This window comes from Lynx canadensis, chromosome B2 (genome assembly GCF_007474595.2).
Source record: "Lynx canadensis isolate LIC74 chromosome B2, mLynCan4.pri.v2, whole genome shotgun sequence".
Lineage (NCBI taxonomy): Eukaryota > Metazoa > Chordata > Mammalia > Carnivora > Felidae > Lynx > Lynx canadensis.
The window spans coordinates 45,782,849-45,810,461 of record NC_044307.1 but is presented as its reverse complement, the minus strand read 5'-3'; the positions used below and the strand labels follow the sequence as shown (position 1 = coordinate 45,810,461).

Below are 27,613 nucleotides of genomic sequence, written 5' to 3'. Positions count from 1 at the left end.
TCATACCTCTTGATGGACTTCCAGCACAGCAGAAGACTTCCTGACTGTGGTTACAGTGTGCAGCCTAGATACAGGAGAAGAAAAACACAACTTAATATATATACGCACACACATACACATACTATGTATACACATCGGTCTTGTCTATCATGAAGATTATACACACAAGGCTTGAACTAGAAAGAGAAGGCAAATAATAAATCACTTTAAAATATTCAAAACCAAAGGGCACCTGGGTGGCTCAGTTGGGTGAGCAGCCGACTTCGGCTCAGGTCATGGTCGCACCCTTTGTGGGTTTGAGCCCAAGTCTGGCTCTGTGCTGGCAGCTCAGAGCCTGGAGCCTGCTTCTGTTTCTGTGTCTCCCTCTCTCTCTGCCCTTCCCCTGCTTACACTCTATCATTCTCTCTCTCTCTCTCTCACTCTCTCTCAAAAATAAATAAACATTAGAAAATTTTTTTAAATATTCAAAGTCAAGAAATCCCTTGAGTGGAGCTTTCCAAAACCAGACCACTTATTCATGGCACATTCCGTGTGGCCTAGTGAGTTTTCTGTCCCTAGAACAAACTACATCGCCTACCTATCTACCAACCAGTCAGTTGGGCCCTGTATCTTACCTACAAAGAATGAAGGACAGCATTCAAATTAAGGTGGTGAGGGAAGGTTTATTACAACGGCAATGCCAGAATTTAGTACTTTTTTTATACTTTATCTTTACTAAACTATTAGGAATATAAAATGCCTCTGTCCTTCGCTATGTATTCCCCGTGTCATTTGAACATTTTTATTGCGTCTAAGATTGGCCTAGCTCCTGAAGTCTGGTTTCCCTGTCACTGATGTAGATGACCTCATTGGTCTCTGTGTAAGCGGGGTGAGAGGCTTCTGAACTATTAATGTTTTCCTTTTCCAGGCTCCGGGTCACCGGCTTTCAACAATGGCTGGGTACGAGAACCATCTGGGAGAGCTAACTGATCAAACTAATGAAGGTCCAATCCAGACCAGTGGAAGCCAAATCTCTTTCCAGGGAGCATTAGTTTTTTTCCACGTTCCCCAGGTGTCTCCAATACACAGACAGGGCGGAAAAGCACTGTTTGCGAAATACAGGAGACCTCATCTGGATACCCAGATGAGATGAAAAACAGACAGCCTGTCAAAAAGGGCTCTTGGCCATGCTTTAGTTCATCAGCTTCTACCAAAATCTCAAGAGGACTCAATTCAGCGGGGGGGAATTAGCTAACTTTAAATGAACTGTAAAAACCGCTCAAAATTTATTTCCACAAGCTCATATTCAACACATTAGCTTTCTTATTTGAATGCAAAATATTTCCCAAGAGGGTGTCCCATTATAAGCAAATTCATTCCAGAGCTCAGAAAAGGAAAGAAAACAGGGATATCAATTAATCTAGTTTAAATTCAATTTAAACTGTTCTGGCAGAGCATTAACCACTCTGGACTGGCTTCTTATCACTTTGTCTCATTCTATAAGCATCTATGTTACCCACTTTCTTACTTTTTTAATAACAAGAGCAACGACGACAAAATGTTTGCTTTTTCGCTTCTTTGGAAAGTTCTTCTCTGAAGAGAGCCTTCTAAAAATCGGCGACTCCTCACACCGCTTCTGCGTTCCTTTTCTAAAGATGTTCCAAACTTTAAAACCCAAGGGTTTTTTAGCGCTACCGCCTGCTTTTTCCACTGAAAGCTGAGACCCCGGAGTAAGAAAACAGCACTTGTCCTTCAGCCAACCAACTGTTGTATTTCATAGCAACGGCTAACAGGAGCAGGTGAACTGAACTGACTCTTGGCTGGCTGGCTTTTCTGACGGTCTGAGGCCCCGAGTCACTGCCTTCCTCATAAATTTCTCTCTTTCCATTATTGCGCAATTGAGTATTTATGTGCTGCCTACCCTGAAGAGCTAAGGCACAGAACACAGACTCAGTCCGAGGCAAGATTATGAGGTAGGTGCAATCTGCCTTCAGCCATTCCTGTCAAAGTCCCATCTCTTTCAGAAGAAGAAATGCCCATTATGTTCTCCCGCAACTGCTCTATGAAGAACACTCTAACCTGCATTCATAATAAAGTATTAATAGTTGATAAGGGAAAAGTGCTGTTACTGCCGAAATAGATGCATTTTAGCATTTGAGTTTATCCAATTCCACAGAAAAGGCATGAACCACCAACAACGTGAAAGAAAAACAAAACAAAACAAAAACCACGAACAGTTGTCACCTAGCCCTTTCCAAACATGCATTTGGTGTAATTCCTACAGTTTCAAATGATGGCTGTTACAATCAGCTCGTCCCAATTTTAAGTTATAAGTAGTTCATTTGCCCGGATACAGAAAAATCAACCAAACACTGATCTTCTACTTCCAAATTCTGTATTTCTTCCCCTGTACCAGCAACAATGACAATACTGTTTCTTTGTGCTTTTTTTTTTTTTTAATTTGATCTGTACCCTGTATGGTGAGGACGTTAAAGGTCAAAAACGTAACCACTTTGCTCCAGCACACTGAGAGAACAAGATAAAGACCCGTATCTTCTCAAAGCTAGTTCTACCTTTCTTCCCCCTTCTGTTTCCTATTTGATACAGGAAAATAGTATTGGGAAACAACCAGACATCCAGTGAGTAAGAATTAATGGAAATCAGAGAACCCATTCCTTCTCAACACCCCTCACCTCCGACCATGCGTTCAGGTGCCTGATCTACACTCTACTAAGACTGGCCCTAACTGGACGCAAAGTCCACACATCACTCTCAACTCTTTACTCACACGGAGCCTTTGGGAACTATGGTGCAGGATCCCCAAACTCATCTGTTCATTTCATAGCGGAAACAGTGTAGACTGTTTTGAAACCCAGGGGACCCGAATTGAAACCTCTGCTCTGCTACTTGCTGGCTGCGTAAACACAGGCAGCTCGCTTAACCTTAACCTTACTTGTTTTACCTTACCTCCATCCCCTTGTCTGACAAAGAGAAGGGACAACATGGGGCTCTTGTGGGAATAACACAAAGAACCTGAACAGAGAGCAGAATATGTCACCTCCCTTCTCTCCTTCCTTTGCCTGCCCAAATCCTAGAACTCTTAGCTAATGGCAGAAACATCTCAAACAGGAGAATCTGTTCTGTTGTGAGAACTTAATTTTGGATCATTGCCATGTGGAACTGTACTCTTAGGGTAAAATGGATTTGGTCCTAGGTAAGGAAGAGGGATGAATGGTGGTTGCTCAAATAGAGCATCCGTTTGGTATCATCTACCCATGACATTCAACCCTACATATCTGATGGCTTGATTTCAGGAATTTTGATGAACAGAAAATACAGTCCTCATTACACTACTCCTAAGTGATGAGCTCTAAGCCTAAGAAGATAGCGTATCGGAGTGACTTGAATCCCATAGGATTGTGAAACAGTATCATTCATTCCCAGCTTCTGAAATTTTACCTGAAGTCTTCCAAGGATTTCTTCTTGGTTGCTTTCAAACCACCAGTTTGGCAACAGGCAAATTTGTAATCGATGACCTGGTAAATGATGGGGTTGTACATTGCTGCTGATTTTGCAAGTAGGGTTGGCACCACAGACAGTTGGATGGGGATGGAGTCTGGCCTTCCGAAAGCTGACCACACAGAGACCACCGCGTAAGGAATCCAGGCGATCAGGAAGCCAGCGCAAATCAGCATCGCCACCTGGTGAGGGCAAGTAACAGAACAGAGTCAAAACACTGGGTGGAAATGAAGGGTGGGAGGAGGAGCGGCAGCCCAATTACACCCAAGAAAGTCTATTACCTTTTTCACTTATCTCACCCATAGGAGAGACATTTCAGATGGACTTCAGAGATGTTCAGCCAGAAGTTATTACAATGCCTTATCCCATTTACCACATCCTATCCAATCTCTACTCCAGAATTGGAATGTACCAAGAGACCCAAAGTTTAACCCTATAAACGCTGTCCGATTTTACATTGGGCATGAACTCATGCTAAGAAGACATCAGTGCTCCTGAAATTTCCAAGACTTCTCAACCCGCGTTGATGGAAAATATGTTCCATCGTATTTTCACAGAGGTACAAGGACAATATGTTCACCTTGAAGAAATTTGAAATCACTCATTTGCCTCAGGAAACAGAAACTCTGCTCTTGTTGGAAATTTCACTATGAATTTTCTTCAGAGATTTCTATCAAGTGTTCCTTCTTTTGGCTCATTTTCTCAAGTGTGAGGCTCAGAGAGTGGAAATTCACTAGATATAAAGTAAAACAGAATCGCCAAGCTTTAACCAAAGTGACACAGTTGCATTAAGCAAGACTTTTCCAGAAAGGACTTTTCTCTCTCACAAAATTATAATTACCTGGGGAGCCTCTAAAGTTTCAGATCAAAGAATAATTAGAGACAGCGTTTTAAAACCCTCTCACTAGTTTCTCACCATCTGCAACCCAGTCCCCCTACTGACGTAGCCCTAATTAGTGCCCTGTAACTATCTGCCTGACCCTATGGATTATCTCACTTGAATTCAACAACCCCTTTTTAGCAAGTGCCTTGTGTCAGACACAATGCCAAGCGCTAACGGGGACACTAGTACACCTTAGTGCCTGGCTGTATCCCTCTGGAATACAAACCACTGCAGTACACGCCAGAGTAGGATTTAAGTGCCAGCCCGGAGGAGAACCAAACTGCACGGCACGGGGCAAGTTCAGAACAGTTTCGCGGGAGACGTGGCATATCACCTGCATGTTGGTAAGTTAAAATAAAGGAATAGCAGTACGATCAGTGTGAGCAAAGGCACAGGTATGTGTGAGGTTTGTACAGAAACTAGCAAGCAATTCACTTTGGCACATGAGATGAGCCTGGAGAGAGAGACAACATGCGTATATTCAGGGGTGTGTGGAGCATATTACCAAGCGTGCACTTCATTCCATGTGCTTTGAGGCACTAGTAGGTTTTTGAGCAGGAGACTTAACGAATGGAAGATTAGCCTCTGCTAAATGAACTGGGGCAGGAAGAAATAGGAGGTAGAAAAATCATTGCTCATTCGTTGAATCAACAAGGGTGAGTATTCCCGCATGTTCTGTGCTGGGGATAAAGCAATGAGCAAAGCAGACACCATCCCCGGCCACACAGAATTTCCACTTGTAACAGTTTGTTTAGGCTGCAGCGTAAATAAGAAATAGAAGGGCTCTCGCTTCGAGTACTAACACTGGCAAATGAGGTCCGAGCTTTGGTGTCCATTTTAAACACGAGCCATTTCACGTCCTAATTGAGACAGAGTGCATGAACTTCGAAGTCTCTTTACACTATTATCTACCAGAGTATTTTTTTCTGTAGGAGAAATCATGAAACAATATTCACATTAGGGCTGTGCAGTGGACGTCTGGTTTTGTTTATTTTCCTCTGCCTCGTATACCTTCTACTTCAGCATTGCCTGTATCCCTTCTACCCCTGTTGCATGGAGCTGGCTTCGCGTGACCCAAGTTTGAGCAGATGCCTGCAGGCCCCTGGCCACCATAGCAAGAACAGGGATGAGTACATGGCCAGAAAGAGCATGATCAGACCCATCTTTGTGATTTTATAAGGGATTTGTAGGAAAAGTGGAGCTTCCTTTATCCTTGAGTTCCCCAAAACCCAGAGAAGATGAAAAGATGGAACTATCCAAGGCAGGCATCACCACCTCTTTCCCCACCCTCTTTTTTTTTTTAATTTTTTTTTTTTAATGTTTATTCATTTTTGAGAGAGAGGGAGTGTGAGCTGGGGAGGAACAGAGAGAGGGAAACACAGAATCCCAAGCAGGCTCCAGGCTCGGAGCTGTCAGCACAGAGCCCGTCACGGGGCTCAAACTCACCAACGGCGAGATCATGACCTGAGAGACAAGTCGGACGCTTAATGGACTGAGCCACCCAGGCGCCCCCCACCCCCATCCTCTTATTCAAGAAGGAAAATAACAGCTTCCGGTATGAAGGTCATGACAAGCTAGCTAGTGGATCAAGGATGAAGAATGAGACACAAAATGCTTTATTAGTAATAGTTAAAGCAACAACATTCATGCATGCTTTTTTGTTTTAGAAATTCAACTGGATAAGTTTTGTTTTGTTTTATAACAAAGTCATTTGAGCACATGTGCATTTCAATACGCATGAGAGCAGAGCTATTATATGCAGGGAATGGTCCTACCCCTACTTGACCTCCAAACAGCCAGCAGCAGGCTGTTTGCCCTGAGACCCCCATATTTGTGGGCTGTGTCAAGAAAGAAGCCTGAAACACCTACTGGAAGTCTCACGTTATAAAATTCCACCCAAGAAGTTCAAGGCTAATCTCTAAAAAATGAACTGCCGCTGAGTCACGCATCAGTTACATTCATTTCATTCCATTTTACAAATAGAGTCTAAATCTCAGAGCAATGAATGAAGTGAGCGCGGACCTCCTTCAAGTTCTGAGCCCTGTGTTGGGGTCCCGCAGGCTTCCTTTAGGGTCCTGATCCAAAATACTTGCCCGTGCTTAACAATTATCCACCAGCCCCAGATCACACATGCAATCCCGCTGCTTGCTTTCCCACCTCTCTGCAGAGGATTCCCTGGGAGAAACTGTATTTGGTTTGGTCTGGCCTGTGTGACTTCATTTGTAAATAGAAAGGATGCCACAGGGCTCAAAGTAAGGGCCTTTTTCTAAATCCCCAAATAAACAATAACTGTATAAACAACACTTGCTTTAGCAGATGTCTGGGAACTTAACATAGCTCTTGCCTTTATCCTTTGGTGACTCACATGATGATTTCACAGTATTGCAAAGGCTGCATTCTGGGTTGCCGTCAAAGTCATTGACAAAAAATAGATTGGCACTCAGTCCATAATGTTTTCTGCATTTTATGTATCTTCTACTTTTATGAGAGTGTGCAATGGAAAGACGAAGGACTTCAAACATTAGCATTACGTTATCCTTTTTAAAAGAACATAGGAGAGGGGCACCTGGGTGGCTCAGTCGGTTAAGCGGCCGACTTCGGCTCAGGTCATGATCTCACAGTCCGTGAGTTCGAGCCCCATGTCGGGCTCTGTGCTGACAGCTCAGAGCCTGGAGCCTGTTTCAGATTCTGTGTCTCGCTCTCTCTGACCCTCCCCTGTTCATGCTCTGTCTCTCCCTGTCTCAAAAATAAATTAAAAAAATGTTAAAAATAAAAAATAAAAAAAATAAAAGAACATAGGAGAATTAACTGTACTGTGGTTTTTAAACACAGAGCAAATGTATCATCGTGGCTTTTCTGATTAGAATTAAGCTAAGTGCTTTAAATTGAATGACTAGAAATCAGGTTTAAAGCAGAAAGAGGGATAAAAGCCTAGATGTAAAAGCGCTGCAGAATGTTACTTATATGTTTGAAGCGAATACAAAGTTAACAGAAGCCACATTCATTTTTTACCATCTTCTCATGTTAAAATCTACTCCACAAAATATTAAACATTAAAACATTAAATATCAAAGGCATTTTAAGATACACCCTACAGAAATCTCGCATGTTACACTCATTTTCCCAGTGCTTTCTACTCAACATGGAACGTGTTTAATTTTTCATCAGCCTGTTCCTTGCTTTCCTCATTTCTGAGTGTATCCTCATTTCCATTTTCCAAATTTTCTTTTCCAGGTGTCCTTAAACCAGATCTAACACAGACACCTGTACCTGTCAGCTTTTTCTAAGTTGTTTATTTTTTAATCACTTCACTTTTATTACTGCCTTGTGGTTTACTGGAAAAGAGTAAAACTTCAGTTCTTAAATTAGGCAATTTTTGTGGGAGGAAATTCACAGAATATGTGTTCTGCTTCTACAAAAAAAAAAAAAAAAAAATCACACATCTGCAACCCAGTTCACTTTAAACATACCTTGCTGCAGAGGACAAAGGGATAGCTGTATGTTCCAGCTAAATTCAAGGGCATTAATTGAAGTGTCCCAGAAGCAGTACTGTCCGTAATTGATTGATTCTAGCGAATCGATCAATTAAAGCAATAATAGAACGGTGGAATTGAAAGTAAATTCTCCAAGTTACGTAAGGCTCTATCTGTGGGTCCACTTCATCTTCACCAGTCCAGCAGATATGGTTTCCAAAAAGGGATGTCCTGCCTTCTCTGTGCTGAGGCAGCGTGCAAAAGTGCAAATGTCACAGATGGAGAGGTACTCAGGTTTGGATTCCAACTGTGTTCGGCTCCATAGTGTGAGTGAGACAGAACCCCGGGTTCTCTGAGAATGCCCTTTCAGTTCCTTCCACCAGGCTCCTTTGCCCAGATATGAGTAAGCCTTCTCATTTTGAATCTGTGTACTACCTTGAACAATGAAATGGATGGTTGGGGCACCCGGGTGGCCCAATTGGTTAAGCGTCTGACTCTTGGTTTTGGCTCAGGTCCTGATCTCACCGTTCGTGAGTTCAAGCCCCATGTCGGGCTCCATACCTAGTGTGGAGCCTGCTTAGGATTCTCTCTCTCCCTATCTCTCCCTCTGCCCCTCCCCTGCTCACTCACTGCCTTTCTCAAAATAAATAAAGTTTAAAAAATAAATAAATAAAAGATGTGATGATGCAAGAGTAAATGCCAGGTATGAGGCTACCACCCCCCACACACAAGCAGCCTGCCATTGAGTGACACCACCAATGGTAAGGAGGAAGGAAGGTGATAAACTTAACCATGACCTACCTTCACTGGAACCTCAGCTCCTGACAGGTACAAAAATAAGGGTGGTGATAGCTTGCATGCCACCTTTGAAGAAATAGAGGAATTCAACAACCCTAAGCATGTCTCATTTGAGTTTCTTCCTCCCTTCTCTTTAATCGACAGAAGGACCACTAAGGCCAACCATCCAAGGCCCTTCTTCACACACTTAGAAAGAAAAGAATTCTGACAGCTTTGATGTGTCCACCATCATGTGAGCCCTGGTTGTGATCCAAGTAGAAAATATTGATTTGTACTTAAAAAAAAAAAAAAAGACATCCAAGAAGGAGGAGTGTTCTGCACTTCCCAGCTGCAACTTTCTCAAATCTTAAAATACCACTATTCTATAAACAAGCAAAAGCTGAGATTGAAAGGAGAGGATGTAAATTAGGTCATATCGCTCTGTACATCTGTGTTTTGGGGTTTTGGTCTAAAACTGAACACAACATTCCCCAATGAGGCAGCGGCTGGCTTGAAGAACTCTCACTATCTGGTTCTGCAAAACAAGGGAGGCTCCACTGGTCATTACAGATAAACCAAGCCCTTAAGGTGAGGAAACTGCTACTCAGAGGGAAAACGTACTGAGGCGGAGAGGTAAAGTGGTTTTAGCAATAAGAGTGATCGCCATGGGTGCTTAATCCACCAATCTAGCCATTTTGATACAACCTGAGAGTTTTAGAAGGTAACTTAGACAGCATTTAACTCCCCTCTCCCACCTTCTCTCGCAGATGAGAAAACCGAAGCCCAGCCAGGTGAAGTGGTTTTTCCGAGGTGAATCAGTTAAGATTCTGAGTTGCAAGTAACAGAACTTGACTTTGGCCAAGGGAGACAAAAAAGGAATGGGCTGATTAGGACAGAGTGTCACTGGGAATGCTGGACATAGGACTGAGGCCAACCACACAGAAATGACACCCAAAACGGATGGCCTGAGCTGGCCCTGATGCAGAAACCACTGCTGCTGCAGCCATGCCCCCAGGGGACATCTCCCTGCCCCTTCGCTGGTGTCACTGGCTCCTGAGACAGACTGGCTGGAGCCTAGGGTTGTGGCTATACTCCAGCTGCAAGGGAATCTGGGAAAATTCATGACTGGTCCTTCTGTATCTTTTAAATTAGGAGTCATCCTTTGCTCAGACATATTGTTCCTCCCCTCCACCCCCCAGCAAGACTCAAAATGTTGGAGGTTCCTTAACACAGAAATTCCAAACATGGAAAGGGGTTCAGCCACTGGCAGCCAAAATAAATAACAAATATCAGCTCACTGAGACCCTAAAGTGGGCCACAGGCAAAACTGGGATTGATTCCTAATTGAAATTCTTTCCTTCAACAAATATATATTTTTAACATATATTTATGTATACATCTTTATTCATATTTATTTATATTTAATTTACACTAATATACTATAATCAATGATATGTTATACCATATGACATTATTATATAATATATATATAATTGTGTGTGTGTGTGTGTATATATATATATATTTGAGGCATTGTGCTATGTCCTGGGGACACAAAGCGAACAAAATGATATAGTTGTTACTCCACAGTAACAACTAATGACTAATGTTAAAACCAGACATTGAGCAAATAATCACAAAAATAAATATGCAATCATAAATTAATTATAAGTCAGAACCAGCTCTAAGAAGAAAATGTAAAGACAGCAGTGACACGTTGTAATAGGAAGATTTGAATTCAATTCAGGAAATGCTCTTCTGAGAAGTGACATTTAAACTAAGAGCGCTTATGAAGAACCAGAGGAAATGAATTAATTGGTTTAAAAAATAAAAAGCAATGCCGTTCAACTTTCCCACAAACTGACCCTAGAAGCCTCCTCGGGGGGGGGGGGTCTCTGAATATGACCCCTCCATGATAAATAACACTCGATGCGCAATAAGAGATAATCATTTGAGGAAAGCAGAGATTTACATTTGTGATTTTTAAAAAGACTTCAGGGTGAAAGAACAAAGCAAAACAAAATGCCTCTCAGTTATGAAAGGGACGGAAGATCTCCAGCCAGGGGTCAAGGGACCACTTACCGCTCATCAAGGTAATTAGATGAACTTAGTTTATTCAATTATGGATTCATTATCGTGATCATGATTAAGCATCTAGGAGGCCCTAGGCAGTGAGGCTCAGAAGCACACAGGACGCGTAGCACTTGCGATCACCTACCTACTAGCAAAGAAGAGGGACCAGTGTGTGATTCAATAAAGCAAATGTTCCAAGTGCTCCTATGGCTCATTACAGAGGGACTTCAACTAGCCAGGGGCAATCAGGAAGGCGTTTTGGTGGAAATAAGGAAAATGAGCAGAAATCCAGATCCCAAAGGATCTAGATACTAATTACAGACCAGAAACTTATAGATGATCTACATGTGTTAAATGAATAAATATGAAGTACTAATCCATACAACATACTAATATTTAGAAAAATTAGTCTGTGCTTCTGGTATTTTCTTCCTGTTACTCCACCACCCCCCTCATTAAAGCAGAAGCAAGAGTGTTCAGTGCATTGTGTGAAGATTTTTTCAAGCAGAAATATCCAAAGAAGTAAAACATTCATTTCTCAGCTTGTGAGTTTTAAAATAGAAATTTGAAACTTACAGGAGAGAAAATACTTGAGAAAAGGGGGTTCGGATGTGCGAAAAATGACATCGAGCATCCACAGCCAGAAACTTGCAGGCCTGGAAGCATCAATCTTACTGAATGGGAACAATTTTAGAGGCATGCACGTGGTTACAGGTTTCCCACCCAAGAGTGGGTAAAAGGCCTACAGCTCGAAGGTGAAGGGACCGCCGAGGAGCTGGTAACTGACCTTGAGAAATTGTCCTGAGGGACTCCACTGAACTACACACAAGGGGCCAGGGTTGGTGTTGGGGGAGCAAAAGACCCTTAATGCATTTAGGGATATCTTCCCAGGGTCCTTCCCAGGGTCCCAGGGTCCCAGGGCAGGAAACTTCCCAGGGTCCCAGCCAAGCTCCCAAAATACACATGATGAGTTGCAGTCAAAGGATAGGGAAGTAACTAGAATTGCTGACGAGCCTAAAGAGACCTTCTAACTGGAACAAGCAGGATGCAAAGTGACCCATGACGGCTGATGACTGAGACCAGAAAGAAACCTAAATATCTCAGCAATACCAGGGTCAGTAAATGAACAACCAGACCAAGAGCCCCCACCCATTGACACTACAGAATTCTGAAAATCTCCCTGGAATTTATACATAGCCCTGGGAGAAGGAGGAAAACCCCAAAGCAACTGAACTTATCCTGATTGTCTAATATTAAGTTTGTGTTACAAAGTCAAATGTAGGCACGAAAATGAGATTATACTGAGTCATAGAAATATAAAGAGCTTTTGTTTGTTTGTTTGTTTTATTTCTTGGGCTTTTTTTGCACACCTCTGTTTGCACTCTTGTGAAATCTCAGCCTACCAGAAAAGGCTGGCAAAAGCATCATTTTTAAAAAATTAATTAGAGGGGCGCCTGGGTGGCGCAGTCGGTTAAGCGTCCGACTTCAGCCAGGTCAGGATCTCGCGGTCCGGGAGTTCGAGCCCCGCGTCGGGCTCTGGGCTGATGGCTCAGAGCCTGGAGCCTGTTTCCGATTCTGTGTCTCCCTCTCTCTCTGCCCCTCCCCCGTTCATGCTCTGTCTCTCTCTGTCCCAAAAATAAATAAACTTTGAAAAAAAAAAATTAAAAAAAAATTAATTAGAGGAAAACTACAAACTACAGAGATATTTGTAAATGGAATGTCAATTTCTAGGTTGATAAGACCAGCCTGGCAAAATGCGGGCCCAGATAATAACCCAGCTGGAAATAATTAGAGCCCCCAGAAAAGTAAATGATCTTGACCCCAGAATCCAAGGAAGTGGGCTTTAAGTAGTAAGCTTTCAGACCAGGCTGTTCTAAAGGATCAGAAGCACCAACTGAATGAGCAAACCGCTCAGTCCTAAGAGGTAGTTGAATGGAGGAAAAGCTTTCTCAGACGATGAAAAGGCCCAGTATGAGGTTGTTTTTACTTATTTTTACTCAGTAGAAAAAAAATCAAGATCAAAATTAACTAGTAATTGAAAACATTTCAAATTTAGCACAGAAGATGCCAAAATAGAAAGCTATGTTTATCAATGTGGGTTGAATTTTGATTTACATTTTTTGTGTTTAAGTGTAAGTAATTAGAAGCATGTTATATTCAGGCTATTTTAATATGAGTTTTATGTATACAAATGAGATGCAGACATATCGGATAATATATAACATATGCAATATAGACATTATATGTAATATAATGCCACTTAGTGTATGTTAGAAGAAGATGCGTATAAAATAAAATCATACATATATATGCCTACACTTTTCATTTAATATCTCTCTGGTTGATCTGGGCTGAGTAAGCCTGCATACTTGATCTATACAGTCCAGTCCAGGTCAAGGAGAATGATGACCACAACCCGAATTAAATGGTGTGTGCCGAGTTTCACCTCCTATGCGTAATGATTTTCAGAATCATTCACCAAATTGCCCACCCGCCAGAATACACAAAGAACAAGATGCCAGGGTATTTATAAAAGTTGGCTGTGGGCGGAGTTAGGCAATTCCATTAACCAGAGACCAGATGATGAATAACAACAGACTCAGAGAAACTGGAGAAGAACCCCATGGGAATCAAGATCTGGACTCACTGATCAAGACCATCAAAATGCCTTGAAGCCGATACCATTGGAGGGTGGCAAGAAGTGAGAGGAAGTCAGATGACATCTGAGCAGCTTTCTGCTATGCCAAATAACGGGGCTGCAAGGTGAGCTCAAATCCACCTACGAGTGTGACGGATGTTATGATGTTTCTCTGGGCATATTTTCATAAAGTACTGAGAAGAGAAATTTTTATTATTGTTGTGTTTACTGTGTCCCGAAAACAGTACTTGGTCCTGAGTAGGGTTTGGATTAAATGTAATCCGAAATTAACTTGGATTAATTTATTTGGATTAATTTTTGTGTGTGTGTGTGTGGTTTTTTTTTAATCACAGATAAGAGCACAAAGGAGAGCTAGAAGTGAAGAACTGAATTCCTGATCCTGGATTTTATGGAAACATTTCTTTCCATTTACAACCAATTATAAGAGAGAAGTAGATTATGATTCCTGATTCTGCATTCTCATCCCAATAGAATTACTCTATGATTAGATTACGAGCATAGATTTGCAGTGATGAAAACTTCCCTCGGAGCTTGTTTTTATTCAGCAGGTGGAGCTCAGGAAGGAAAAGTCAACCGGAACCATGAAGAATCTCTAGCTCACACTTTGCAACCAAGACACCCTTGCACCATCTCGAAACATATGCAGTGTGAAGAGAGGAATATTACTAGAACCAAGGCCCTGACTTATTAGAAGCGACCCCAGGTCCAGAGGGAACTGTTACTATAGGTCCCGAGACGAGTGGTCCCCAAGTAGGTTGTGAGGACACGTGAAAGTGGGATATCAATAATATGATTGGTTGGGACCAAAAGGAATGGTTAGAACCTTAATCTGCATTTATTTCTGCATCTTTAAAAGTAAAATGGAAATTAGCGTGTCCTAGTGTCAAATATACAGTTTGACGGTGTTAGCTGCATGTCATTTATATTGACGTGTGTGCAGAAGAGATATTTTTCAACGTAAAGGTAAGACAGGATGAAAGTGGAAAGACCACTGCCTCATACTTCCCAGAATTCCTTAAAATTACAAGAGAATAAAGGAACTGCGGCTTCTTCAACACCTTCTATGCACCAAATGACAGAATAACATGTTTTATCTAGTTGAATCTCCACCACAATCCAATGAGATCATTGGTACTATTATTGTTGCCCAAGTGAGGAAACAGAGATTCAAAGAATTTCAGTGTCTAGCTCTGGGTCACAAACTTCACAGGTGTTGGTCATGGAATGAAAACCCCAGTCTGTTTTCAAACTGTGTGTTCCTTTCCTTACACTACAATGTCTAAACAGCTGTCAACTCTTGACGTTAGCATTTACCAAGAAACTCAACCCTGCAGGAATTATGTTGCATTAAGATAAGCTTCCCATAGGACAGCAGACATGGTAAATAATGCGAGATGACAGAATGTCCTTCACACCCACCAACATCCATACAAAACTATAAATACTGAGGCATCTCATGATGCTTAAAACTTATTCTTATTAAGACTTAAATAATTTTTGAGGACCAAGAGTATCTTATTCAATAGAGAGAATAAGCTCCCAGCAGATCCACCATACAAATTAAGTAAATATTAGAAGTGTGTGTGTGTGTGTGTGTGTGTGTGTGTAAATGAGAGACAGAAACAAGAAAAAGAAACACTACAAAGGTTTAGATAAATAATAGCAAAGTTGAGCAGTATGTAAAGAATAGGGACTCTAAGTTCTCCCAGTCCCTAGCATCCCCTATCCTCTTTGCCCCACGATGTTTTAATTGATTACAAAACACCTCTGTAAACTGTTACTGTAGTTACCTTGGTCAGTTTCATTTCCAGCACATGGCTGCTATGTATCCGACTGTCGAAATGAGCTACTTCTTTGGAGGAGGACTTAACCTTGGCAATGATCTTCACATAGGAGAACACAATCACAGCCGTTGGGAGCAACAGGCAGAAGAAGAGGATGTTCAGGATGAAAATCTGGCCGCCCACAGAGGCCTGGGCCAGCCACCAGTCCAGGGTGCATGAGGTTCCGAAGGGCTCAGGCGCGTAGTCCCCTAGACCTACCAAGGGCATGGTGGTCCAGAAGGAAGCATAGGCCCAGATGACTGCCAGGCAGATGTAGGCGTGCTTTCTTTTCAGCCAAACCCCTGGAGGTAGAAGAAAAGCGTTACCGGGATGTAATCTGCCCTGTACCCAAATACCTCCCCTCGATATGTCAAATTCCACATCCAAAGAGTTATTCCATTGGATTCTGGGAGAAGTGGTCAGATAATTGAGCTCTGAGGGAGAGTGGAGTGAAGGGAGAAAAGTTCCAGAGCATGGGCCTTTTTCCACGCAAATAAAACTAGAAGTGCTTTCACAGGGAAGGTTTCCATAGGCACACGGGAGCCTTGGGAGGGGAAGGGACAAAAGCTGAGGAAGGAGGGGCAGTAGAAAGATGACAGGGTGCTGAAGACAATGAAGGAAGGATCTTAAGAAAGCATCTAGAATGACCTTTGAGATCCTATCCAATATAAGGCCCATTGGTAGACCAGAAGGACCAAGCGCCAAAAAGCATGTATCAATGGTTCATCCAAGATAGAGTTCTTCGGGAAAGGTGGAAATGGTAACACATTGTTTGTGCCTTTAAATACCCTTCTCCCTAAAATCTTCCATGTCTCTCATCTCATTTGTCCTCATAAGCACTTGTTGGTGGGGGTCGGTGGGCCACCACCATTACTGCCTGTGACCGTAAAGTGACTGACCCTGCTTCACGGGAGCAGATTTTGAACCTTCGAACATTACTAACACAGCAGTCATGCTCACACAGCCATGGCAAGAGAGGTAGAGGATTTAGTTAGATTGTATCATGTTCTGCAAAAGTAATTGGGGTGGAGTGATGCCTGCGTGGCTCAGTCAGTTAAGCATTCGGCTCAGATTGTGATCTCACGGTCATGAGATTGAGCCCTGTATCAGGCTCTGTGCTGGCAGCACAGGGCCTCCTTGGGATTCTCTCTCTCCTTTTCTCTCTGCCCTTCCCCAACTGGCTCTCTCTCTCTCTCTCTCTCTCTCTCTCAAACAAATAAACGTTAAAGGTGACTCAGTTGGTTAAGCCTCTGACTTCAGCTCAGGTCATGATCTCATGGTTCATGGGTTTGAGCCTCACGTAGGGCTCTGTGCTAACAAGCTCAGAGCCTGGAGCCTGCTTCAGATTCTGTGTCTCCCTCTCTCTCTGCCCCTCTTCCACTTGTGCTCTGTCTCTTTGTCTCTCTCTCTCTCTCTCTCTCTCACGCGCGTGCACTCAAAATAAATATACATTAAAAAATTTTTAAAAAGAAAGAGTAGTTCTGTGGAAATATTTTCAGGAAAACAAAATTAACCTCTAGGTTTTTCAGGAATAGTTTCCATCAACCAAAAGAGAATTCCAAGAAGAAGAAAGAGTGTAGTCATCTAAAAAAAACAAAAAACGCTGTAGAACACTAGTGATCATTTTCCAAAGTTCAACACACCCACCAAAGACAGGGTAGCCTGATCTAAGTGCTGCAGCCTACGGGGAAAATTACCTTCACACCCCATTTATCACCTCAAAGAGAAAGGGCTGGAGAAGGGAATCCTCACTGCCTTGTTTTGGAGTAGCAGAGAAGAAATATCGGAACACATTCAACAAAAGCCAAATGATCTCTTCATCACAGACTCCAGCCTGCCTCTGCTCAGTGCCACGTGGTTTGGGAAGTCAGTACGGCCTAATTCTCGTTTCTAGGACTTGACCCTTTTCATGTAACCTTTCTAGACACCCATGTTCTTGGCAGTAAAACAGAGTAAATAAGACGTACATTGCTGACAGGTTTTGATAAGAGTTCGATGAAACAATGCCAGGCCTGATTTGCAAACTACGAAGGACTACAGTAGCATGATTTTTCAGTCTTGTGTTTGCCTCAGCTCTCACAAGAAATATAACAGATTGTATCTGTATTCTATTGTCTCTATTTTTCTCAAACACATGGCATTTTTTTATCACAAAATGCAAATTTCTCAAGCCCAACCAGATAGAGGTAAGGATCAGGTAGCCACATTTATGTCAGCTCTTGCTTGCCCATTATAATGGGTAAAACACTGGCACGGATAACCACATATATTTAGGGGGATGTGCATAGGCATACGTATAAGCATTTATGGTTAGGGTTACTTGGCGAGGTGTTGGATACTTACATTCGAGTATGGTGAAAGGCTGTCAAGTACAGGAGGGAGTAGATTAGTAGATTGGTTCTGTGTTGCTCCAGAAGTCAGAACTAGGACCAATGGGTGGAGGTTACTGGGAGGCAGTTTTGTCTCAATATAAGGAATAACATTGTAACAATGAGAGCAGACCAATCAGAGAATGGGCTGCCTTGTGCAGTAGTAAGCTCCCCGTCACTGGTCACTGGAATTATTCAAGAAGAGGCCAAGTGGCTGTCTGTCAGGGATGCCTTAAAACAGTTTATCACATTAATGGGAGAAAGGTCTACATGTTCCCAAGCGGTCTTCTAATTCCAACATTTTAAGACACTGTGTAGAGGGCTTAAGCATGAGTCAAAGCAAATGGTGAAACCATTCTATTGAGGTTCAATCTTAAAAGAAGCTGGAAAAATATATACAGTTCCCATATGGAGAGATGCCCTGCAATTATTCTGGGGGTGGGTAGGATCATCTCTTTCACTGACACCACGCCTACATTCAAGAAAATATTTAAAAAGCAGAGACATCAAGGTGTAGAATTTCTTAAATATCCCCCAAGAAGTGGAAATTCTGCCTTCTCATCTATAAAATCTATAAGTATATTTAAAATTTATTTGAAATAACCAAAAATAAGTTTATAGAAAGAATCTGACTCTGAAGTCATCCAGTATATATACAATGGAATATTTTTTTATATCATTGGAAATTCTGATTTAAGTTGTTTCTAGTGGAAGTTTTAATCTGTTTAGAAAAAGAGATGCAAATTTAAAAACAACAACAAAAAAGTGCTAGGTCGTGAAGATGATGGTCCATGACCTTACCCTCCGTCTGAACGGTTTCCTTGGAGTTTGGAACTATAAACTCTTAAAATATAAAGGAAAATTCTACCACACTGAAAGCATCAAGTTGACTTGATCTTTCCCCCCTCAGGCTCCAGGCCATCCTCCGACTCCATGGTTGCAACGTCAATGAGACGGTTGACAGATTAACACACAGAGCAGTTTTATCCAGAGGGAGCCAGTATTATTCCCTGGTTGTGCCTCGTTCTCAATATTAAACGTGAGGGCCCAAATGCTTCTCTTTTGGGTTCAATAAGTTCACAGAAACCCAGGAAGCAAAAGCAATAAAAATGTATTTTTAGCATGTTGAATGCTCTAATTATTAAAAACAAAAACAAAAACAAAACAAAAGAAAACTTTAATCCCTGAAAAAATTTTTATGGCGGGCTCTTCCCTCATCTTTCTACCTACAAGACTACAAAAAGAGCGTTGAGTGATATTTCTGCACGTGCCCTTTCTTGCCCCCACGGCAGCACAGCTCTCTAACTTGGACCCGGACTCTTTGGAATTCCTTATCTCTGAAATCACGGGGAGCCTGAGTCCTCAATGAGGATCAGAAACATCTTTCTAATAATTACACTTACCATGTGGGGAACCAACTAAACCATCTCGGAACTAACATCCTTTCAATGCATTTTATTTCTTTGTTTGCACGGCAAAGCTTACACACTTTATACAAGGAAATGATACTTTCCGAAAGCATTGTAGCCACACACCAGAATTTCCTATAAAAATAGAATTAAGAGAAACCTACATGGACACAGGTTCAAGTCTTTAAACATATGTTAAAACAAAATGAGCTATAAATAGAAATACCCTTGGTCTCTTAGGTTATTAGCAATCTCTGTTCATGACCTATCGGTACAATAGTTACAGTCTGACAGTCCACTAGTTTTGTCTATCAGGGAACGAGAAACCTTCGTACTTACCATAAGATAAATAGCAGATTTTCAGGTATCGATCCAGGCTGACAGCAGTCATGGTGATAAGACTTCCACAGCCAAAGAAAAATCCAGCCCATCCATACCAGCGGCAGCCAATCCAGCCAAACACCCAGCGGTGACAGAAGCAAGAGATGATGGTGAACGGTTTGCCTACAACTAGAGGGCCAAGCAATTTGTCAAGGGATGTTCCCTCCAGTTAAAATTACCCACCTGCCTCAACTCCCTGTTGAGTTAGTCTATTCAGACAAGAGATACAGCTATTTTAGTCGATGGTAGGTTCCCTTGGTCTACAACCAGACCCAGACTTCCGGGATTTAAACTATTTATTCCTTCAGCCTCCATTGGTGTTTTTGTGTTTTTTACATTCTAGAAAACATTCTTCTATTTTTTGCACCCTTCGTATTCAGCTATCACATTCAATCTTCACGCTCCCAGAGGGAATAGTGCTGAGGAAGCTCTCTAAAACCTCCATCTGATCTATTCTATCATGAGGTTCTCTAACCTTTCTGCACCAGGAAAACCGAGGAACCCCTAGTCACGGGTGCCAGCCCCGTCCTACCCCCTCCCAGGTGTGGCCCTTCTTCAGTAGACAGAGGTACACCGAGTTCTTGAGAGTGGAGCCAGTTAACACGTGTTTCTCAAGTGCCTCTGTGAGTGAGACACACATCTCCTCTAGTGGTCGTGACAGCTCCATTGTGCTAGACTTACACCCCCATTTCAGAGCTTTCAATCCCAGTGGTCTTGCCCTCTTGTCAGTGAGGATACTGAGTGTAAAAGAACTGGTTCTTATTCAGCAAATAATGATTCAGTGTCTCTTATGTAACAATCTCAGAGCAAGGTGCTAGAGGACAAAGTGGAGGTCAAGACAGACAAATGCGTTTTATAATAGGGAGGGCAGAGAAGAGAAATACGTAATTTGTAATGTAAGATACAACACGATGGAATGATCGTTAGTCATTAGTGCTGTGAGGAAAAATGAAACAGGAGGAGATAGATAGAAATTGTTTTACATAAGGGGATCAGGGAAGACCTCTCTGAGAACATGACATTTAGGAAGATGTCTAAATCACTGCTAGAGAACTCAAGCAAGTATCTAGAGGGGAAATGTTCCAGGCAGAGGAGACACGAACTCAACGCTTAAGGTTAAGTGTCAGCTGGGTGGGTGCTGAAGACTGCAAGAGACAAGTGAAGGTGACTCGGATGGAGTGAAATTAGTATCTGTTGTGCCTGGGACTATTTTAAGCTTCCGTCTGGAGTAGAGCCTTTGGTAAACCTTCGGAATGTCATCTAGAATGCCTCTCGCTTCTCCACTTAATAAAATGGTTGCATTCTGGCTGCACACTAAAATCACTGGGGGAGTTGTTTTGCCTTGCTTTGCTTCCTTTTGTTTTACTTTACTTATTTTTTATTTTTTTTAATGTTTCTTTTTGACAGAGAGAGACAGAGAGACAGACAAAGAATGAGCAGGGGAGGGGAAGAGAGAGAAGGAGACACAGAATCTGAAACAGGCTCCAGGCTCTGCTGGAACTCACGAACAGCAAGGTCATGAGCCCGGGTCCAATGCTTAAACAACTGAGCCACCCAGGTGCCCCTGTTTTACTTTAAATAATCAATGTCCAGGATTCCAACCCCCAGAAAGTCTGATTTAATTTATGTGGAACAAGCTCAGGCATCAATATACTTCAATATAGTTTTTGTTCTTTTAGCTTCCCAGGTGATTCTACTTCATATGCACAATTGTGAGCCATATTAGTTACATAGATGAAATACACCTGGTCTCTAGTATGCACTTCAAGGTGCTTATAAGGGAATACAGTGGGCCAGGAAAAAATAAATAAAACAGGCAAATATTGTTAAGGTTTACTGGAATGGGAAATGTGCTAGAGATACTCAGAAGTTGAAAAATGATCTGGATTCGTCAGCAAAAGCACATGGAAGAAAATGTTTTCTTGGTGAATTACTCTGAAGACATATGCAGAATAATGAGGTGGTTTGTGCAATTGTAGAGCAGGTTTGCTTGGTGGGAAGCATTTTCAATGTATCAGACAAATTAAGGACCTTTTTATTCAAGTTTAGTCTAATTCGGCCTTAAACATGAACCTGGTAGTATTCTCTGGTGAGGGATGTGGATGAAATGGCGGGTTTCATTTGAACATTTTATGTTCAACACCAGGGAGAAACCGGTTGGGGGTGAGCAGGGAGGAGTTGACCGGGAAAGCTATCATTTATGTTGTGACACCGCCATCGTGTGGCCATTGCTAAAATGGCAGCCATTTTTCAGCTTTGCAAATTGCCAGGGTTCGTCTTGGCGATTTTCACCCATGGGGTATGATGTAATATGCTTCTCTTAATGTGCGCGTGCATTTCCAATAAGAGCTCCTGATATTTAAGCCTGTCCATACTGAGTAAAGTCTTCCCAAGTAAGGAAGGCCATGCAAATTCTCAGGGGTAGCACATCTGGTGATAAACAGTGACTCAACAGTAGAGGCTTATTATTGAGCCTTGTTTTTGGAGATTGGCAGTTTTTGGAGACTGGCAGCCGCAGAAAAATCCACTGATGAAGGAAGAACCAAGTATCAGAAAACATTTTAATAGGGACGCTTGAGGTGGGAAATTGCTGAAAAGTTTCCAGTGGAAAGAGGAGTTGATGTGTGTTGTTTGAACTCAGTTTCCCCAATTCTAGTAACTTAAGACCATACTCCAATCAGCAGAATTTGGGATCCAAAGGCACATTTGAGTGTATCTAGGCAACCCTGGAACTTTATAGATGAAAGCAAAGGGAGGTACTTATCCAAAATCATTTATATTTTAAAAGTGAATTACAGTTAAAGAGAAATTTTATTCCAATTCCTCCTTGGCTGGGTTATCAGAGGATCCAAAGAAGCAACAAATAAACCAGTGGTTTCCAATTTGGGCCACACATTAACTTACCTGGTAATACCAATTTTAAATATCCTGATGCCCAGGTAACATTCTCAATCAAGTAAATAAACATTCTGGGTATGAAACCCAGTGGTGAGGTTTTAAGGGGGATTTTTGTGTGTGTGTTTTGTTGTTGCTGTTTGTTTTTTTCCTGTTGTTTTTGGGTTTTGCTTTTGTTTTTTGTTTGTTTAAGTTCCCCAAGTGACTTTTTTGTGCAGCCAATTTCCAATTTCCAGAACAACTGAACTGGAAGCTTCCTACACTATCAATCAGTCCTGAAGCCACATTTCAATATATCAGCAAGACAGCCCTCCCCTCTTCCTGTACTCACCTCTCAGACCATCTCAAGACTGTTTTTTTTTTTTAATTTTTAACATTTATTTATTTTTGAGAGAGCGAGAGAGAGAAAGAGTGAGGGCAAGTGGAAGACAGCTGGAAAGAAGGAGACAGAGGATCTGAAGCAGGCTCCGTGCAGTGAGCACAGAGCCTGATGGGGGCTTGAACCCATGAACCATGAGGTCATGATCTGAGCCGAAATCAAGAGTTGGCCGCTTAATCGACTGAGCCACCCAGGCACGCTTCTCAGACTTCTTCACCCATCACTGAAGCTTTTTTTTTCTTATGTTTATTTATTTTTTGAGAGAGAGTGCGAGTGGGGGAGGGGTAGAGAAAGAGGGAGACACAGAATCCGAAGCAGGCTTCAGGCTCTCAGCTGTCAGCACGGAGCCCAACATGCGGCCCGAACCCATGGACTGCGAGATTATGACCTGAGCTGAAGCCGGACGCCCAATCGACTGAGCCACCCAGGCACCCGTTCATACTGAAGCTTTAAGACCTACTCCCTTGGTGTTTAACAGATTTCCAAAAGGACAACAGGGGTATAAAAGAGCTCAAAACCATGATCTGTAAGTTTCTGTCTTCTAAATCATTTAGCTGGTACACTCTGAGGTGTAGCCTTAGAAGGTATCATGCATTATTCCAAATTGTATTCCTTGCACCTAACGTGCTCAGCACACAGAAAGGACTCAAAAAATGTTAAATGGATGATCTGTTTAGCCTGATCACACTCTGTTGACTTACCACAAGCTCTGTAAAGATGATGTGTGAAGGGAGGAGCAAAAGGAGATGGGGGAGGGGTGATCTCTGGGCCAGTGAGGACTTGAGAATGGGGCACAGCTCAAACCCCCAAAGAAGAAACGGTTGTGTTACCTGAAATCCCCAGATCACAGATTGCTAAATTGATAGTCATTATTTCCGCAGGTCTCAGCTTCTTCTTTCGTCTAGAAGACATATAAAGGACATACCCATTTCCAAATGTGGACAGAATCCCTACAAGGAAAAATATAAATTCCCGCCGTTAACACTAGGATTTGGGGTTCCCTCGGTTATGAAACACTTCTCAATTTCAAAAATGGACACCATAGGTTTAGAGGGTAGTGAGAGGACTCTAAATAAAAATCTCAATTAAGAAGATGAAGTAAAAAGCATGAGTTGCGAGTGACAGGCGAGGGATGGGTTGCCTCCAAAGGGATAGGAGTCAGGGATCATAAGACTGCACTTACCCAGAAAAAGGAACTGCTAATTTCCCAGTGAAGCTCAGGAGGGTGTGGGAATCCCCATGGTCAGTTCTTGTACTGGCCCCCAAGATGGAGTACTTCCTCAGCCACTTTTACCAAGTATTGGCTTTATAGAACTCCCTCCCTCTAAGAAGTAGGGTTAAGCCCTTGGCTCTTGATAAATTCTGACGCTGAAGTGACCCCAACCAAACAGGGTGCTTTCACTATCGCCGTGGACTCCTGAGGGAGCACCAGCAGTCAGGAGAGGCAGAGGCCAGATAGGGCTGGCGTAAACCCCTGCAAGGAAAGGGTCATCTCCTGGAGACACATCCCGGGACTTCTTGCCTCCTGAGGACACATGGACGCTGGGTGTCTGCTGCTTCTACTGGACTAGGTCTTAAGGGGAAGTGGGTGACAGTTGATAGTATGGGCTCTCCCCCTCCCACCAAAGGGAGGGAAAGTGACCCTCAACCCTCCAGCCTACCAATAATGGTATAAATGTGTTCCCACTTTTTTATATCCTTTTATTAATGACTAATTGGCTTTGGCATTACAATGATACTGTTCAAAAGTTCTTACAAACCCAGTTTAAATCCAAAAAAGACCCAATCCCTACTGACTTTATTTAAGAAAAGAATACACCTACTTCCATAGCTTAACATGTAGAGTAGATTTCTTCAGGAATTCTTGCTTCATAGTGTAGCTGTGTATAAATGAGAATCTGGTACAGCTGCCTTTAGTAGTAAGGAATAAGGAGAGTATTAACAGGAGAAACCCAGATTTTTCTATGTTAATTTCTACTTCTCCACCACAATTCATTTTAGGGGCAAGGAAAGAAATGTGTGTTTCAGCTGATGGTATGAAACCACCAGGAACGAACTGCATTGTGCTCTTAGGAAATTATGAATTCCTGGAGTCAGCGCTGCCTAATGGTCTGTTAAAACCTCTTTAGCTTTCTTCAGACAGAAGAGGAAAAAAATAGAAGAGATTAGGGAGTTCTAGAGCAAAGCACCTAAAATGAAGCCTACATCTCATTAAAGGAAACCAGCTAGCAAGGCACACTGGGATATTAAAACGTGAAGACATGGCTTGAAGAAGTTCAAACAAATGCCTTCTACTTTGTATTCAAGAAGATTAAAAACAGTAAGTATACATATATATTTGATACACAAAGCTCCTTTAAACACCCTTTGTCTTTCTACGTCTCTTTTGAGAATATGGATTTTCTTACTTTTTCTTTCTTCAGTTATCTTTACTAATGTTTCATAAGGCTTTACCCAGTGCCCAAAGCATTATCACAAAAAAAAAGTAAACTATCAGCTGCATGTAGATTATTCCCATAGGCAATCTTCTCTGGAGGGGATTATCAAGAGAATGCAAACTTATTTTTGATGATAAAGGAAAACAAGATTAAGAAGCTAAAGGCGGGGGGGGGGGGATGTTTTTTGATGATCAAAATCCTGACTCTCACTATGAATACAAAACAATGAAATCTCATATACAGACTGTTAATAATAAACCAAGTATCTATAGTAAAAGGGTTGAGGGTGGAAATGGGTCTCTAATTGATTTCTCCTCTATCCAAGGTCACATCTGTCTTTTCATCTTCCAATTTTCCCTAAGACTTCCAGCATTTAACCAGACTCACCAAGAATGTCATTGAACTCTAGTTCCTTGAAAGGAATCTGGGCATATTCCCATACCTATCTTAGGAGGGGTGAAAAACAGACATAGCACCAAATCCAAGACTGGGTCTAGGATGTGTCTAAATCCCTCCAAATGACCCTGGCCTCACCCTGAATGGCTGTTCTGGAGCATATCTTTGGCTCCACTCCCAGCTCCCTGAGTCATCTGATATTCCCTTTGTTTGGGGACTCTTTTTGGACCTATTTTTCTAGCTTCACCCCAGCACGCCCATTTCAAACTGACTGTGGATTTTCCTTCCATCCCCAAATAAAACAAGTGAGAAATTTTCCTGATTGCCCAACCCTCCCAGCCTGGTTACCTCTCTTCCTGAGATCCTCCCTGCCAGCGCAGGGAATGGACTGTGATCCCTCCCTCTTTTGTGTTATCTGGAGAAATTTGTCAGGTTAGAGATGCTACTTTTTTTTTAAAAAAACCAATTCTTGCAATTGACTGAGACAAATTCAATTTATAAGATGTCAATTGTTGTGCCTTTTCTGATAATTGAAAGTACTTGTGTTTAATGAAAATGCAGTGTGGATTTTAGTCTCAGATGGTCCCTGTCCAGAAAGAGAATTTGCCCATTTTGTTCACTGCTGTATTCCCAGAAATTTAAACAGTGGCAAAGAATGAGCACTCAATATATACTTGTGTTTGAAAGGACATGAGGGTCCATTTACAAGAAGCAGAATTTAAATCATCTGATAATAGCTAACAATCAAGCCAAGGACCCAGGGAATCCCTCTGCATGGAATTTCTGATTCAATCTCATCAATTCCTTTTGCCTCAAGCACTGACCATAGAGGTGTCTCCAGACTTTTCTAATGAGTTTTCTAATTTCAGGAGGTTAAATGAAATTCTTAGCCCGTAATAAATAGATGGGAGAGAGAGAAGGAGACGAAGAGAGAGGGAGAGAAGGAGAGAGAAACAAAGCTTGACCCAAATCTGAAAAGATTAAAGGCAGACACCCCCAAAGACATAACCCACCTGTGCACTGGTTACCCAAATGTAGAACACCAGTTTTAAATTTAAGAAGTTTTGTGGTTGAATTCTAATCGGCTAGGCTACTGCTGTCCGATACAAATACAGTGTAAACCAGAAATGTGAGCCGTATGTATTTCAAACTTTTCTGTTAGCCGCGGTAAACAAAGTAAAACAATTACTAAGTTGATTTTAGTAATATATTTAACCTAGTATACCCGAAATGTTATGAGTTTGACATGTAGTCAATTTCTTTACATCCTTAATGAGCTGTCTTTACATTATTTTCTCTAGTGCTAAGTGTTCAGTATCTCGCGTATATTTACACCACAGCACATCTTTTGGAAAAGTCACCATTCAAGTACCCAGCAGCCACACATGGCCACCACATTGGAAAGCACAGTCTGGAAGCAGGTGCACCATGTTCTGGATTATGCATAAAACTTTTTGACCCTGGGCTTACTCCCATTTTATTATCAATACATTTTTCCACCTCTCACCAAAATCACTTAGTGATGCCATCATGGGGCCACTCTACTTTGGGTGCAAATAAACTTAGCGTGTCTGTTGTCACCACAGTCCGGGGACAGTTCCTCAATTATGAGAAGAGGAGGTGATTTCTAGGGTCCTTTCTGAGCCTATCATCTTATGATTACATCAAAAGCATTTTTTAAAAAGTAAAAGAACCACTGTATTTAAATAAGATATCATTATCATTAATTTTACTATTCAGAAGACAAACCTACTCCCAAAGCAACCAAAACAGACTCAGGATAAGTGATTTTGCTATAAAACTTCTATGATGATCAAGGGAATATCCATCACTAATAATAAAGATAATAGAGTCATTTCTATGAAACATTCACTGAATTTCACAATGCCACCCCATCCTCTACCTTCTTCCCACTCTCCAGTTCCACTCAAAATATCTACATAAATATCTGAATCCTTGTGCAAAGTCAACATGTTAGCCCATGAATTTCCTACACGCAGCCTTTGCACAGAAAAATTAAGGAAGCTTACCAATTATTGTTAAGTAAAAGCCAGCCACTAGATCCGCTTCCCAGGAAAGTTTGGAAGCAAAGGGGTCCCCTTCTCGAAGGTAGTGTGGCAGGCGCTCATCTTGGGGCGGGGCAGTGTGGTTTAGCGCCAT

The 27,613-nt window shown here is 41.9% G+C and overlaps 1 protein-coding gene across 1 annotated transcript; it reads right to left on the bottom strand.

The window, feature by feature from the left end:
- Positions 1-27,613, bottom strand: OPN5 (opsin 5). The gene is made up of 6 exons (XM_030314622.1): positions 27,484-27,613; positions 23,450-23,569; positions 19,304-19,474; positions 15,154-15,488; positions 3,439-3,680; positions 1-64 (listed from the first exon to the last, which is right to left on the bottom strand). The coding sequence occupies exons 1-6, from the start codon at positions 27,611-27,613 to the stop codon at positions 1-3; spliced, it is 1,062 nt and encodes a 353-aa protein (XP_030170482.1).

Bases quoted from the DNA above. Each gene is read 5' to 3' on its own strand.
- OPN5 (XM_030314622.1), bottom strand. From the start codon at position 27,613: ATGGCGCTAAACCACACTGCCCCGCCCCAAGATGAGCGCCTGCCACAC. The intron at 23,570-27,483 runs GTAAGCTTCCTT...TTTTCCTTGTAG, and splicing joins CTTTTACTTAACAATAATTG to GGATTCTGTCCACATTTGGA. The intron at 65-3,438 runs GTAAAATTTCAG...TCCTGTATCTAG, and splicing joins AAATCCTTGGAAGACTTCAG to GCTGCACACTGTAACCACAG.